Source organism: Carcharhinus amblyrhynchos, chromosome 2 (genome assembly GCF_965287045.1).
Source record: "Carcharhinus amblyrhynchos chromosome 2, sCarAmb.v2.hapA, whole genome shotgun sequence".
NCBI lineage: Eukaryota > Metazoa > Chordata > Chondrichthyes > Carcharhiniformes > Carcharhinidae > Carcharhinus > Carcharhinus amblyrhynchos.
In genome coordinates, this window is record NC_137325.1 from 111,250,167 (window position 1) to 111,265,627 (window position 15,461).

At 44.3% G+C, this 15,461-nt stretch overlaps 1 protein-coding gene across 5 annotated transcripts in view; it reads left to right on the plus strand.

The window, feature by feature from the left end:
- Positions 1–15,461, plus strand: part of mllt10 (MLLT10 histone lysine methyltransferase DOT1L cofactor) — a 272,972-nt gene that overhangs the window by 86,776 nt on the left and 170,735 nt on the right. For all 5 annotated transcript variants that reach the window (XR_013889342.1, XM_080211105.1, XM_080211106.1 and 2 more), the window contains one exon: positions 555–819. Coding sequence is in view for 4 of the 5 variants with exons in the window: in XM_080211105.1 (XP_080067231.1) it covers positions 555–819 (265 nt within the window). In the remaining variant the exon portion in view is untranslated. The remainder of the gene's footprint in view (positions 1–554; positions 820–15,461) is intronic.

Consider the following 15,461-nt stretch of genomic DNA (forward strand, 5'->3'; position numbering starts at 1 on the left):
GTCATAGTGTGGTTCTGGTCCTCTGCTAGGTGTACAACTGGAAGAACAAAATCAATTTCAAACACCAGTGAGGAGCAAGAAACTATATAATGCATCATCACTACTTGACAGATCCTCCGCTAATATATGCTCAGCAGAGAGCTTTCAAATTTAAAATCCAACTGGACAGTTAAGATGTATTCCCATAACAGTGGCAATAATAATAAGTAAACATTATCAATTTTGTAAATCCACAAAAGCAGTTTTAAAATCTTTAGTAATAATTATATAATCAGGTGCGTGGCAAATGAGTTAAAACAGTTTGAATATCAATATAAATTTGGTGTTGGATTTGTAATAAACAAATAGCCAGTACTTTATAATGTAACTGTTAAAATCTTTGTTGCTGACATTCCTACAGTTGTAGGTGAGTTGCTTCTATCTGAGACAATTGCATGATTATTATATATGTAATATCAAAATATTGATGGTGGTTTTTGTTTGACAATAGTGTAGTTCTTAGTTAACAGCATATTTTTATGCTGTGTACTTTTTTCCTGATTATAATTGTTTAGACTTATACAAGCACTACCAGTGGGTTCATATCAGGCTCCTTGAAGAGATTGGAAGAAACTACTGCTCGCTTTACAAATGCAAATTTCCAAGAAGTATCGACTCACCCTTCAACTGGGAATGAAAATGCTGAGATTAAAGGGTTGGAGGTCAAAGGGAAGAAATCTGGAGCACATGGCTCCAGTCAGAGGGGAAGGAAACCAGGGACTGGGAAGAGTTCAGCTTGTCCATCTGGTACAACAGCATCAATGAGCTCTTTTCCACAAGGTATGCTTAGATTAACTCAGATCCTGTTTTATAATAACATAGGCAATTTTCAATTCTTGTATTGTTATGACTTTTTTGCTATATGGTTGAAAGCATAAAGTAGAAGTATGTAAATATTTGCTATCCTTTGACTATTGGCTAAATAACCACATTCAGGAGTTACATTTCACTTGAAAAAAGTGAAAACTGCTGATTCAGGATTGAATGCACTTAAGATTGTTTATAAAAAATTGATGAAGTAATTACGAATTGATACAAATATTTGAAACTAATCATAAAACTTGTATGACTAAGCAGTTTTCTTAATTCATTGCAAATTTAAATCATCTGATGGTTTCACTAAGTTTATGATTTTATTTTCCACTTTACACACTCTGCTTGTTACTTAATTCATTAAGTCTCAACCTTGCCAGTTGCCTGAGGTGTGATGATCCTCTGATTAAAATTAACGCGAAATTCATGAAGACCTGCCTTCTTAACTTTGCCCGTCGCCTGAGGGGTGGTGATCCTCCAGTTAAAATCAACACCAATCAGCTCTCCCCCTTGAAGGGGAGAGCAGCGTATAGTCATCTGGGACTTTGGCAACTTTTACCTTAATTCAGTGGATTATCTTGATTATCATTTACCATTTATATAGATGATCTGGAGGAGGGAACTGAGTGTATGGTGTCAAATTTGCTGATGACACCAAGATTGGTGGAACGGCAAATTGTGTGGAGGGTGTGGAGAGTCTGCAGACGGATCTAGATAGGCTGGGTGAATGGGCCAGGAACTGGCACATGGAATTTAATGTTGGCAAGTGCGAGATGGTCCACCTTGGTAGGAACAATGGTAGGAAGGATTATTACTTACGTGGTGAAAAACTGCAGCAGGCGACGGTGCAGAGGGACCTCGGGGTCCTTGTGCATGAGTCGCAAAAACCCAGCTTGCAAGTGCAGCAGGTGGTCAGGAAGGCGAATGGGATGCTGGCCTTCATAGCGAAGGGGATTGAATATAAAAGTAGGGAGGTCTTGCTGCAGCTGTATAGGGCATTGGTGAGGCCGCAGCTGGAGTACTGTGTGCAGTTTTGGTCGCCGTACTTACGCAAGGATATTTTGGCCTTGGAGGGAGTGCAGAGGAGGTTTACTAGGCTGATTCTGGAGTTGAGGGGGTTGAGCTATGAGGAGAGGCTGAATAAACTAGGCTTGTACTCGTTAGAGTTTAGAAGAATGAGGGGAGATCTCATTGAGATGTATAAGATGATGATTGGGATGGATAGGATAGAGGTGGAGAGACTCTTCCCGCTCAGAAAGGACAGTAGGACTAGGGGGCACAGCCTCAAGATAAAGGGGGGGCGGTTTAGAACGGAGTTGAGGAGGAATTTCTTCACTCAAAGGGTGGTGAATCTCTGGAATTCTCTGCCCGTTGAAGTGGTGGAGGCTACCTCGCTAAATATTTTTAAGACGCGGGTTGATGGGTTTTTGATAAGAGAGGGGATTAAAGGTTATGGGGAGAGGGTGGGAATGTGGAACTGAGCCACGACAGATCAGCCATGATCTTATTGAATGGTGGGGCAGGCTCGAAGGGCTAGATGGCCTTCTTATCATAAATTCAGTCCTGAAACTTGAAATGTAAATGACAGTACAAAAAGACATGAGATATGCAGTGTTGTCATTAGAACTTAAATAAACCATTCATTCCATGTGTGTGCAGTGATGGTACAGGGGTAATATAGTTTTTCAACTTGGTGTGCATCTATAGTGAGAATGTTGAGTTGTAGAATATATAACTGAAATACTGCTTATATACAGATATGTCACACAGATTGTTTGGAGCAATGCGAGATCACACAAAGTGTGTGGTCAACATATTAGAGGTACAATTGTTTGGACGTAGTTTTGTTTTTGTCAATAATATAAGTGACAACACTGGTTGTATTCACAAATTTTTTAAACGTTTCTAAATATGGAACTGCAGTTCCCATCACTTGATGATTTATTTAACTGACTAATTAAGCAAATTCAAAAACAACTTCATGAATCTGTTTTAAACAAAATCAGGACAGGGAAGTGAACTTCAAATAGCCTTGGGAAGTTAGAGCAGCAGTTATGTTGTCTTTTGGATGTGTGTTTGTGGAGGGGTGGGGATAAAGGAAGAGAGTCAGTTATCCAGGGGAAAAAAAACTACAGGGCCAAGGATTGCGCATTCACAGATTTTTCACCCGCCCTGGTGTTACATTTGAGATTATGAAAATGAAAGGATAAACATTTGAGTATTTGAATTTCCAAAGCACAGTAAACTTCTAAAACATTAAGTTTCGATCCAAAATTTTTATTCTGCCTCATGAACAGAGGACACTGGAAAAACTCAGCGGGTCTGGCAGCATCTATCAGTAGAGAAAGAGAGTTAATGTTTCGAGTCCATAGACCTTTTTTCAGAACTGAAAGATGGGAAAATGTAGAAACTGCAACAAGAAGTAATTTTAAGAATAATAGACAGTTGGCCTGGTATGAGAGGGATGTTTTGTTTGAGACAATACATGTGTGGAATATTAAAAAAGAGGAAAGAGCGTTTAAGTTACAAGAGATTGTTATAAAAACCCAGCTGGTTCGCTAGTATCCTTTAGGGAAGGAAATCTGCTGTCCTTACTTGATCTGACCTAGATGGGACTCCTAGATGGTTGACTCTGCTCTCAAGGACAACTAGAAATGGGCAACAAATGCTGGCCATTCAGTGATGCCCTCATCCCATTAAAGGGCATGATGTGCTAACTGCTAATAGTGTGACTCTGGACCACTTGCTTTCAAAACATCCCCTTCCTGCGCATCAACCACTCCCTGCTGATTTTTTTTTCATTTGTGGGACATGGGTGTTGCTGGCTGGCCAGCATATTGCCCATCTCTAGTTGCCCTTGAAAAGGTGGTGGTGAGCCGCCACCTTGAATTGTTGCAATCCACGTGCTATGGGTTGATTCTCAATGCTGTTATGGAGGAATTCCAGGATTTTGATCCAGCAATTGCATAGGAATAGTTATATTTTTCCAAGTCAGCATGGTGAGTGGCTTGCAAGTGGTGGCATTCCCACGTACCTGCTGTTCTTGTTCTTCGATGGAAATGGTTGTGGGTTTGGAAGATGCTGTCTAAGGATCTTTGGTGAATTGTTGCAGTTCACTTGTAGCTAGTACACATTGCTGCTACTGAGCTTGGATCTGATCCGTTGGTGGTGGGATCACTTAGTTCTGTCTATCACTTGCTGTTTATGCCATTTGGCACGCAAGTAGTCCTGTGTGGTAGTGTCACCAGGTTGACACCTCATTTTTAGGTGTGCCTGGTGCTGCTCCTGGCATGAACAAAGAATAAAACAGCCCGGGAAACAGGCCCTTTGGCCCAACGAGCCCGTGCCGCCATTTTAACATTACGAGTCCCCCCTCCACCCATGACCCTTATCTACGCTTATGGCGTTCCACATTGGGGGAAAACTAATTTAGGGACAATTTATTACACCAATCAGCCTAACAGCACATCTTTGGGGTGTGGGAGGAAACCGGAGCACTGGGAGGAAACCCACGCAAGCACGGGGAGAATGCGCAAACTCCCACAGACACTGGCCCAAATCCATGTGTCTGCTCAGCAAACAGTGATAGTCACTGAGCTGTCACGTTGCCCGGCATCTGGTCCAGTTTAAGCGTACACTAACGCCATGAAGTACTAGGCTATTCTCGAAACAACCAAGAGCAGCCCTCATACAACCCATGGCATGTATGCCTCTTGTTGGACAACAAGGCGGACCGAAGCACCTGTGAATTAAAAGAGAAAAACATTAGTATCATTCACATCCTTATACGTCACCAGGGACGTCCCAAGGCTACTGAACCTTATTTAAAACAATCTCCTATATCCCTCCATCTCCAACCCACTCATGTGCCTGTCTAAGTAACTCTTAAACAATTTCAGCGTGCCCGCCTCCACCACCTTGCTTGGCAGAGCATTCCATACCCCCACTACCCTCTGTGCGAAAAACCTCCCTCTAACATCTGTGTTGCCCGTGGCCCTTCGTAATGTGCGTTTCTAACATAGAGTAAACAGTGGTAAGCTTTTTCCTATCAATACCCTTCATAATCTTATACACCTCTATTAGATCTCCCCTGAGTTGCCTTCTTTCAAGGGAAAACAGCCCCAATTTGCTCAATCTTTCCTCACAACCCAGCCCTTCCATACCAGGCAGCATCCTGGTAAACCTCCTCTGCACTCTGTCCAGGGTCCCCACGTCTTTCCAGTAGTAAGGCGACCAGAACTGGACGCAGTACTCCAAATGCGGCCTAACCAATGTTCTGTACAACTGCAACATTAGACTTCAGCTCTTATACTCTATACCCCTTCCTATAAAGGCTAACATACCATAAGCTTTCTTCACAACCTTCTCCACTTGTACTGCCACCTTCAAAGACTTGTGCACTTGCATCCCCAGGTCCCGCTGCGTTTCTATACTCTTTATAGGTCTACCCTTTATCATATAACTCCCCCGTACATTATTTTGGCCAAAATGCATCACCTCACATTTATCAGGGTTAAACTCCATTTGCCATGTATCTGCCCAATATACCAGCCTATCAATATCCTGTTGTATTGCCAGACACTGCTTCTCACTGCCCGCCAATCCAGTCATCTTAGTGCCATCAGCAAATTTGCTGATCACATCACTTACTCCCTCTTCCAAGTCATTTATGTATATTACAAAAAGAAGAGGTCCCAGTACTGAGCCCTGTGACACACCACTAGTGACGGACCTCCAGCTAGAAAAGGACCCTTCCACTTCTACTCTCTGTCTCCTCTTACCAAGCCAGTTATCAATCCATCTAGATACCTGGCCTTGTATTCCATGAGCCTTAATCTTTTCAACCAACCTACCATGAGGGACTTTGTCAAACGCCTTACTGAAATCCATATAGATGACATCAACGGCTGGTCCTTCGTCGACCGTTTTTGTCACCTCCTCAAAAAATTCTACCAGATTCGTAAGGCAAGACTTCCCATTTACAAAGCCATGCTGCGTATCCCCAATCAGATAGCAACGCTCTAAGTGCTCATACATCCTATCCCTAAGAATTCTCTCCATCAACTTGCCTACCACTGACGTCAAACTCACCGGCCTATAGTTACCAGGATTATCCTTCCTACCCTTTTTAAACAATGGTACCACATTCGCTATCCTCCAGTCCTCTGGGACCTCACCTGTGTCCAAAGAAGAGACAAAGATTTGCGTCAGAGGCCCAGCAATTTCATCTCTTGCCTCCCTGTGCAGCCTAGGATAAATGCCATCAGGCCCCGGAGATTTATCAGTTTTAATGCTACTTAAAAGCCCTAATACTTCCTCCCTCATAATGGATATTTCCTTCAACTGGTCTACAGCTCCCTCGAAGACAGTACCAGACATCAAGCCCCTCTCCTTCGTGAATACTGACGCAAAGTATTCATTCAGGATCTCCCCCATTCCCTCGGACTGTAAGCACAGTCCCCCTCCTCAGTCCCTGAGAGGATCGTTTTTATTTTTTCCCCTCTAACCACCCTTTTGTTCCTGACATAGGAGTAAAATGCCTTTGGATTTTCCTTTATCCTGTCTGCCAAAGCCATTTCATGCCCCCTTTTTGCCCTTCTAACTCCCCTTTTGAGAGTCCTCCTACTCTCTCTATTCCTCCAATGCTCTCTCTGTTCCCATTTGCTTAGACCCAACATACGCCTCTCGTTTCTTCCTGACCAAGTCCCCAGTGTCTTGAGTGATCCAGGGCTCTTTAATCCTACCTTTCTCATCCTTCCTCTTAACTGGCACATGTCTTTCCTGCAACCATTTCAGTTTTCCCTTGAAAGACTCCCACATGCCAAACGTGGACTTGCCCTCATACAGCCTATCCCAGTCTGTATCCCTAAGTTCCTGCCTAATCCGGCTGTATCTAGTCTTCCCCCAATTTAACACCCTCGCCTTAGGACAGCACTCTTCTTTTTCCATTAATATCCTAAAGTAGACAGAGTTGTGGTCACTGTTAGCCATGTGCTCACCTACTGCAACCTCTACCATCTGACCCGGCTCATTACCCAGAACTAAATCCAGTATAGCCCTCTCTCTAGTCGGACTATCTACATACAGCTCCAAGGACCCTTCCAGCACACATCTTACAAATTCCTCCCTGTCCGAACTCCCAGCTCTGGGCACCTTCCAGTCCAACCCAGGGAGATTAAAATCTCCCACTACAACAACCCTATCCTTCCTACCCTTGTCCAAAATGTCTCTACATATGCCTTCTTCCACTGCCTGCGGGCTGTCGGGTGGTCTGTAGTACACCCCTAGCATAGTAATCGCTCCCTTCCTTTTCCTCAACTCCACCCACAGCGATTCAATTCCTAGCTCCTCTATATTATCCTCCCTCTGCACCGCTGTGATGTACTTCCTAACTAGCAATGCCACTCCCCCTCTTGTTTTCGACCCTCCTCTGTCGTGCCTAAAACACTTATACCCAGGAATATTTAGCTGCCGGTGCTGCCCTTCCTTTAACCATATCTCTATCACTGCCACCACATCTAAATTCCTCACGAACATTCAGGCCTTAAGCTCATCCGTTTTACCCGTCACACTCCTCGCATTAAAACAGATGTACTGCAGACCTACAGGCCCACTCGGATCCTCCTCCTCCCAGGGAATTTTCCTCTCATCCAGACTTACCCTGTCGCCCAACTCACTCCCAATCCCAGTGTCTACTGAGCTTCCTGTCTCCTTCCCACTGCCCCCGCCCCCCATATTAGTTTAAACCCTGCCGAAACACTCCAGCTAAAATATTTGTGCCCTTCCCATTAAAATGTTCCCCATCCCACTTGTATAGGTGCCCTTCCCTCGCAATGGTCTACAAAAGTAAAACCCTCTGTCCTGCACCAATCCTTCAGCCACGCATTCAGCTGTAGGATCTCATTATTCGTAGCCCTGCTATTACTGGACACTGGCAGCAGCCCAGAGATTGCCACCCTGGAGGCCCTGCTCTTCAGCCTGGCCCCCAACTCCCTGAACTGCCTACGTATATCCCTCCCTGCTCTTCCTTCCTACGTCCTTCTCTCCTATGTGCACGATTACATCAGCCTGGGTCCCTTCGTCCTTCAAAATTCCCTCTACCCACTCTGAAACATCCTGTACCCCTGCTCCAGGGAGGCAGTCTACCATCCTGAAGTCCCGCTTTTGCCCACAGAACTGCCTATCAATTCCTTTAACCCTCCCATCCCCCTGCATGCTCTCCTGCACTCTCCATTGTACCAGTGTTGATCCCCTGGCTTGATGGGAACTTGTGGCACTAGCTCCAGTGGTGCTACTGATCTAAATTCCACATTCTCTATCACTGATGAGGGTGGAATTATTATCTGGTCACGCACTCTACTCTCACACCATTTTGCCCAGTGCCCAAACATAAACAACACCTCCACATGAATGCCTTTCAGCAGCTGACAGCTTGGCGCAGTTTATGACTGATGTACATTCCTGGCAATTTAGAATGACAAACTGTTTAATGCCTTGGAAGGAAAATCAACTCGTCTTCACGTTGATCCACCAAGGCTTAAATCCTTTGTAAAATGATGTTTATCACTAAGAGAAATAATAAATTTTGTCCAGACTAAATGATGAGTAAATGATCCATTTGTGCTGCTTACAGAATTGTAATATTGTTCTCAACTTACTCGATGCCCAGTCTTGAGTTGCTAAATTGATTTGAAGTCCGTCCATAAAACACAATGGAGGCTATTCTTAATGTGAAGGCAGGACTTTGTCTGCACAAGGACTGTGTGGAGGTCACTCTTACTGATACTGCCATGGACAAATGCATCACCAGCCAGCAGGTTGGGAAGGATGAGGTCAAATATGGTTTTTCCTCTTGTTGGTTCACTGCCTGTTACAGACCCAGTTTATCAATTATATCCTTTAGGACCTGGCTAGCTCGATCAGTAGTGCTGCTGCTAAGCCACATTTGGTGGTGGACGTTGAAATCAGCCACCCAGAGTACATTTTGCACCCTTGCCACCCTCTGCTTCCTCCAAGTGTGCTATTGGAACTGTCTCCTGGAGGAAGACAGAACAACAGGATGGCACTGATGAAGAGGCCTTGTTGCTTGATCTGATGCAAGTAGCTACCAGCTCAGATATTGATGCTGCATATTTCTTTAAAGCTAGAATAGTGCCTGAATCGGTACGTGCACCGAACACGAGTGAGCTATGTGGGAAAAGAGGTTGTAGACGTGTTATGTTTCAGAATACTCAGATTAGAACTTGGATGGAGCATAATACAGCGAATGTTGATAAGCATGCACATTGAAATATTCAGTGCGTTTGCAGGTTTACCAGATAGGTTCGGAACATGGAGGTGTCCAACTCCAACTTGACAAGGAGTTTTGTGAAGAGCTTCCCTTTTCCACAGGCTCTGCTGCATCTCCCTGTTGAGTTGTGGACTCAATAGTGTAACTGCAGTCTCCAAATTTATTCCAGCTTTTGTGTGGACAAGTCACGAAATTCTCTAAGGATCCCTCCCTATACGACTGCAACAATGCTTTTGGCCGAATCCAGCAACTGATCTCAACATCTCAAAGCATTCCATGGTACTTAAACTTTGTAATCACCTAAGTTAGTCTAAATCAATTTAACTGCAAGTTGGATGACTAGATGCTTAATGTTCAAGGATACAAAGTATTCAGAAAACATTGGGAAGAGCATGTCGGTGGTTGGGATGACAGCACTGATTAGTGTCGGAAGCGGAGGATGTCTGTGAGAGAACAGAGTCATTGGGTTAAATGTTAAGAAGCAAAAAAGGATATGATCAGGTTCCAGGGGATACTTTATTGGCCTTCAAACAAGGTGAGAGAGATAGAGGAGTAAATCTGCAAGGAAATTAGAGATTTACAAGAGTTATAAAGTGGTGATATTGGGTGACTTTAATTGCACAAATAATGATTGGAGTAATGTTAGAATAAAGAGTAAGGAGGGGGAGAAATTTCTGATGTTCAAGAAAACTTCCTTGACCATTATGTCCAGCTAGGAAGCAGGTATTGTTAGATTTGGTGCTGGGGAATGAGGTGGGCCAAGTCTCTGTGGGCGAATACTTGGTAAGTATAATCATTGCATCATATTTAGATTCTCAGTGGTGAAGATTGCAGGATGATGTAAATGAGCTTGGTCAGATGGGCAGAACAGTGGCAAATGGAATTCAACCCTGAAAGGCGTGAGGTGATGCATTTTGGGAGGAATAACGAGGCAAGGGAATACACAATGGTAGGATGTTAGAGAGCACAGAGGACCAGAGGGATGTTGGGGTGCATGTCCAAAGTTTCCTGAAGGCAGCAGGATAGGTAGATAAGGTGGTTAAGAAGGCATGTGGATACTTGCCTTTATTAGCCGAAGCATAGAATATGAGAGCAAGGAGGTTATGATGGGAACTGTATGAAATGCTTGTTAGCCACAACTGGAGTGCTATGTAGTGTTCTGGTCGCCTCACTAAGGATGCATTTGCACTGGAAAGGGTGCAGAGGAGATTCATCAGGATGTTTGCTGGTCTGGAGCATTTCACCTTTGAACAGAGAGAGACTGGTTAGGTTGGGGTTGTTTTCCCTGGAGCAGAGAAGGCTGATGGGAGAACCTGATTGAGTTGTACAAAATTAGGAAGGACGTTGATGGGATTGATACGAAGAAACATTTCCCCTTAATCAGGGGGCATAGATTTTAAAGTGAGAGACAAGAGATTTAGAGGGGATTTCAGGAAAAACATTTTCATGCAAAGGGAATCTGGAACTCACTGCCTGAAAGGATTTTAGAGACAGGCATCCTCAACATTTAGGAAGCCTTTCAATGAGCACTTGAAACACCATAGCATACAAGGATGCTGACCAAGTGTTGGAAAATGGGATTAGAATAGATAGGTGCTTGCTGACTGTGGATACCCAATGGGCCTCTTTCTGTGCTGTAATGCAGTGACTCGAAGGACAAGAAACAATTAAAGTAGCAGTTTTAAATTGGGAGAGGGCAAACTTAAGTGGGATGAAAGGGCATCTTGCCAGCAGAATGGCTTTGTCGATTGCTATCACATTTCTGGAAAAGGAAGATTTGCCCCTGAGTGGCGGTGAAGGCAGGGCACAATGGCAGGCAGAGGCGCAAGGACGTGGATGAGGAAAATGAAAAATGGAAGGCAGAATGAAGACCAAGAGGAGGAAAGCTACATCCCCATTGAGCCTAAATGAAAAAGTCAGAAACAAGGGGGTCAAAGAACTACCACATCCTTTACTGGAAGGACATATTGTTTACTGGGAGAAGATGGATGAAACATAGAAAATAGAAGTAGGAGGAGACCATTCATTGTGATCATGGCTGCCTCCCCCCATGGCCTGCATCTCTTTGATCTCTTTAGCCCCAAGACTGTATCTGTTTTCTTGAAATCACACAACATTTTGGCCTCAACTACTTGCTGTCCTAGTGAATTCCATAGATTCCCCACTCTCTGGGTGAAGAAATTTCTCCTCACCTCAGCTCTAAAAGGCTTACCCCTTATCCTAAAGCTATGACACCTAGTTAAGGACTTCCCCACCATTGAGAACCATTCTTTCTGAATCTTCCCTCTCTCATGCTGTTAGAATTTTATAAACTTCTATGAGAACCCTCTCACTCTTCTAAATTCCAGTGAATACAATCCCAACTGACTTGGCCTCTCCTCATATGACAGACCTGCCATCCCAGGAATCAGCCTTCGCTGCACTCCCTCCAAAGCAAGGACACCCTTCCCCAGGTAAGGATACCAAAACTGTACACAATATTCCAGGTGTGGCCTCACCAAAGTCCTATACAATTGCAGTAAAACATCTCCATTTCTATATCCAAATCCTCTCGCTACGAAAGCTAAAATAACATTTGCCGCCTTTACTGCATACGGTGGGACAGCGTGGTGGCACAGTGGTTTGAGGTGGCATTGTAGCACAGTTGTTAGCACTGCTGCTTCACAGCGCCAGCGATCCAGGTTCAATTCCCGGCTTGGTCACTATCTGTGCAGAGTCTGCACATTCTCTCTATGTCTGCATGGGTTTCCTCTGGGTGCTTCGGTTTCTTCTCACGTTCTGAAAGATACGTTGGTTAGGTGCATTGACCTGAACAGGCGCCCAGACTGTGGCGATTAGTGGAATTTCACAGTAACTTCATTGCAGTGTTAATATGGCCTTACTTGTTTTAATTTTAACCTAATCTGTATGCTTGCTTTCGCTGACTGATGCATAAAGATACCCTGGTCTCATTGAGGAGCCACTTCTCCTGATTTACACCCGTTCAAATAATAATATTCCTTCCTATTATTGCTACTGAAATGCATTAAAAAGAAATGTTACAGGTAGTGATGGGTAACGCATTGCCATATCACAACATTAAGTTGTTCAATACATAAACAAGTTTGCAATGTTTTCTTCCATTTAGCTTTTCTTGCATTTTTGTAATCAATTTGCATAGGAAAAATATTTTTAAAAATTGTCACAACATATATTTTCACTGTGACACAATTACATGATATGTCACATTAATGAGAAAAGTCATTAGCCACCACCAGACTTTCTTCTCCAATTTCTCTCTGGAATTTTTATATGTTAAAGAGCTCCAATTAAATCTGCCAGCCCAAACAAGCTGCTGCACAGTAGGTACTATTAAAATGCATTGTTTCAAAGCATTAATTCTACATTGTTGTAACTGGTCTATAAGATCCTCTCAAGTTCAATCCATAACATAAGCAGTGATATTGAGACAACCTGCCACACTCCACACAGCCAGAGGTAAAACTATTGTTTTGGAAAAACACATCAACATTTTGAAGGTTTGATTAAATAAAAAGAATATACCAGCAAATGAATTGAAGTGTGAAACCGGAGGCAGTTTATCACCATTGAACTAAATGGGTTCCCTCATTAGCCACTCCCTGCAACAGCACATCCCTGCATGAGTTGGATTCCACGAGTGGGGAGTTTAGGTTAATGAGAAACGTCAGTGCAATTCTTTAGAGCCCCTTAGCACTTGCCTTTCTGATCTATTTCCGAAAACTACTTCAAAGAAAGCTGACTGAAATTTTCGGAACAACCTTAACATGTGTCTCATCAGATGTTTGCACCCAGTATTCCCCTACAGTTGTCTATAGCGTGTTAGCGTTTATTAACGGGGTTAGAGTTTAAGAGCCGTAGGATTCTGCTGCAACTGTACAGGACCTTGGTGAGACCACATTTGGAATATGATGTGCAGTTGGTCACCTCACTATAATAAGGATGTGGAAGCATTGGAGAGAGCGCAGAGGAGATTTACCAGGATGCTGCCTGGTTTGGAGGGTGGGCCTTATGAGGAAAGGTTGAGGCTGCTAGGGCTTTTCTCTTTAGAGTGGAGGAGGATGAGTGGCGACTTAATAGAGGTTTATAAGATGATGAGGGGGATAGATAGAGTGGACGTTCAGAGACTATTTCCTCGAGTGGATGTAGCTGTTACTAGGGGGCATAACTGTAACGTTCCTGGTGGGGGATATAGGAGGGATGTCCGAGGTAGGTTCTTTACTCAGAGTGGTTGGGGACGTGAAATGGGCTGCTTGTTGTGGTAATGGAGTCGGACGCTTTAGGAACTTGCAAGCGGTTATTGGATAGGCACGTGGAGCACAACAGAATGATAGGGAGTGGGGTAGCCTGATCTTGATTTTGGGCAAAGCTTGGCACAACATCAAGGGTCGAAGGGCCTGTACTGTGCTGTACTGTTCTATGTTCTATGCATAACCTCATGTTTATCCACACTGCAGCTGTCATGCGTATGCCCACTCACTCAGCCTGTCCAAATGATGCTGAAATCCTCCTCTCTGCATCCTCCTCATAGCTCACCCGCCCACCCAGTTTTGTGTTATCTGCAAATTTGGAGATAATGCATTTGTTCCCTCTTCCAAATCATGAATATATGATGTGATTAGTTGGGGTCCAAGCAAAGATCCTTGCAGTACTGCACTGGTCACTGCCTGCCAATTGGAAAAAGACCCTGTTTGCTTCCTATCTGAAACTGAGCTTTCTATCCATCTCAAGACACTACATACAGTTCCATGCACTTAATACTCCAGAGGTTGTTGGTAACAGTCCATATGGGTTATGGGCACCTCGCAGGTCATGAGCTGTAGGGTAAGGTGGTTGAATTGAAGAACAGACTTCTTGAGGTTGCTAGCCTTTTCTCTGTGGGTTACATAAGAACATAAGAAGTAGGAGCATGAGTAGGCCATCTAGCCCTTCGAGCCTGCCCTGCCATTCAGTAAGATCATGGCTGATCTGTCGTGTCTCAGTTCCACCTTCCTGCCCTCTCCCCATAACCCTTAATCCCCTTGCCTATCAAAAACCTATCAACCCGCATCTTAAATATATTTAGCAAGGCAGCCTCCACCACTTCAACAGGTAGAGAATTCCAGAGCTTGAAGAAGTTCCTCCTCAACTCTATCCAATCCATCCCGTTCATCATCTTATACGTCTCAATGAAATCTCCCCTCATTCTTCTAAACTCTAACGAGTACAAGCCTAGTTTATTCAGCCTCTCCTCATAGTTCAACCCCCCTCAACTCTGGTATCAGCCTAGTAAACCTCCTCTGCACTCCCTCCAAGGCCAGAATATCCTTGCGTAAGTGCGGCGACCAAAACTGCACACAGTACTCCAGCTGCGGCCTCACCAGTACCCTGTACAGTTGCAGCAAGACCTCCCTACTTTTATATTCAATCCCCCTCGCTATGAAGGCCAGCATCCCATTCGCCTTCCTGACCACCTGCTGCACCTGCAGGCTGGGTTTTTGCGACTCATGCACAAGGACCCCGAGGTCCCTCTGCACCGTCGTCTGCTGCAGTTTTTCGCCATGTAAGTAATAGTCCTTCCTACCATTATTCCTACCAAAGTGGACAACCTCACATTTGCCAACATTTAAATTCCATTTGCCAGTTCCTGGCCCATTCGCCCAGCCTATCTAGATCCTTCTGCAGACTTTCCATACCTTCCGCACAATTTGCCGTTCCATCAATCTTGGTGTCATCAGCAAATTTCGACACCATACACTCGGTTCCCTCCTCCAGATCATCTATATAAATGGTAAATAGCTGAGGCCCCAGCACCGACCCCTGGGGCACTCCACTAGTCACCAACCGCCAATCCGAATAGCACCCATTGACCCCCACTCTGTGCCTCCTATTTGACAACCAATCCCCTATCCACGCTAACACCCTACCCCCAACTCCATGCCCCCTGACCTTCTGTAATAACCTCTTGTGCAGCACCTTATCAAACGCCTTCTGAAAATCAAGAAACAAGGTTGCTGACATCCTACATGATCTAGTGAAAACGGATGGGCTTGAAGAGAGTGATGGGAGTATGCTGGATTGGTATTAAATATGGTGCTGGACTACCAAATCCATCAGCTGAGGGCAGGTGGATAAATCAGCTGCTGTCGTGCCAGGACAGTTGGAGGGCAATTTGTGTGTGCATAATTAATGAGGTTCCAAGCTCAGAATTTGAATCTGAACCTGGCATGCTGGTCAGTGGTACAGACGCTGTTGGAGATGCCTGACACTGGGAGAAGAAAATGGGAGAATTCTGCCCATTGTATCCTGATGTTACATTGTG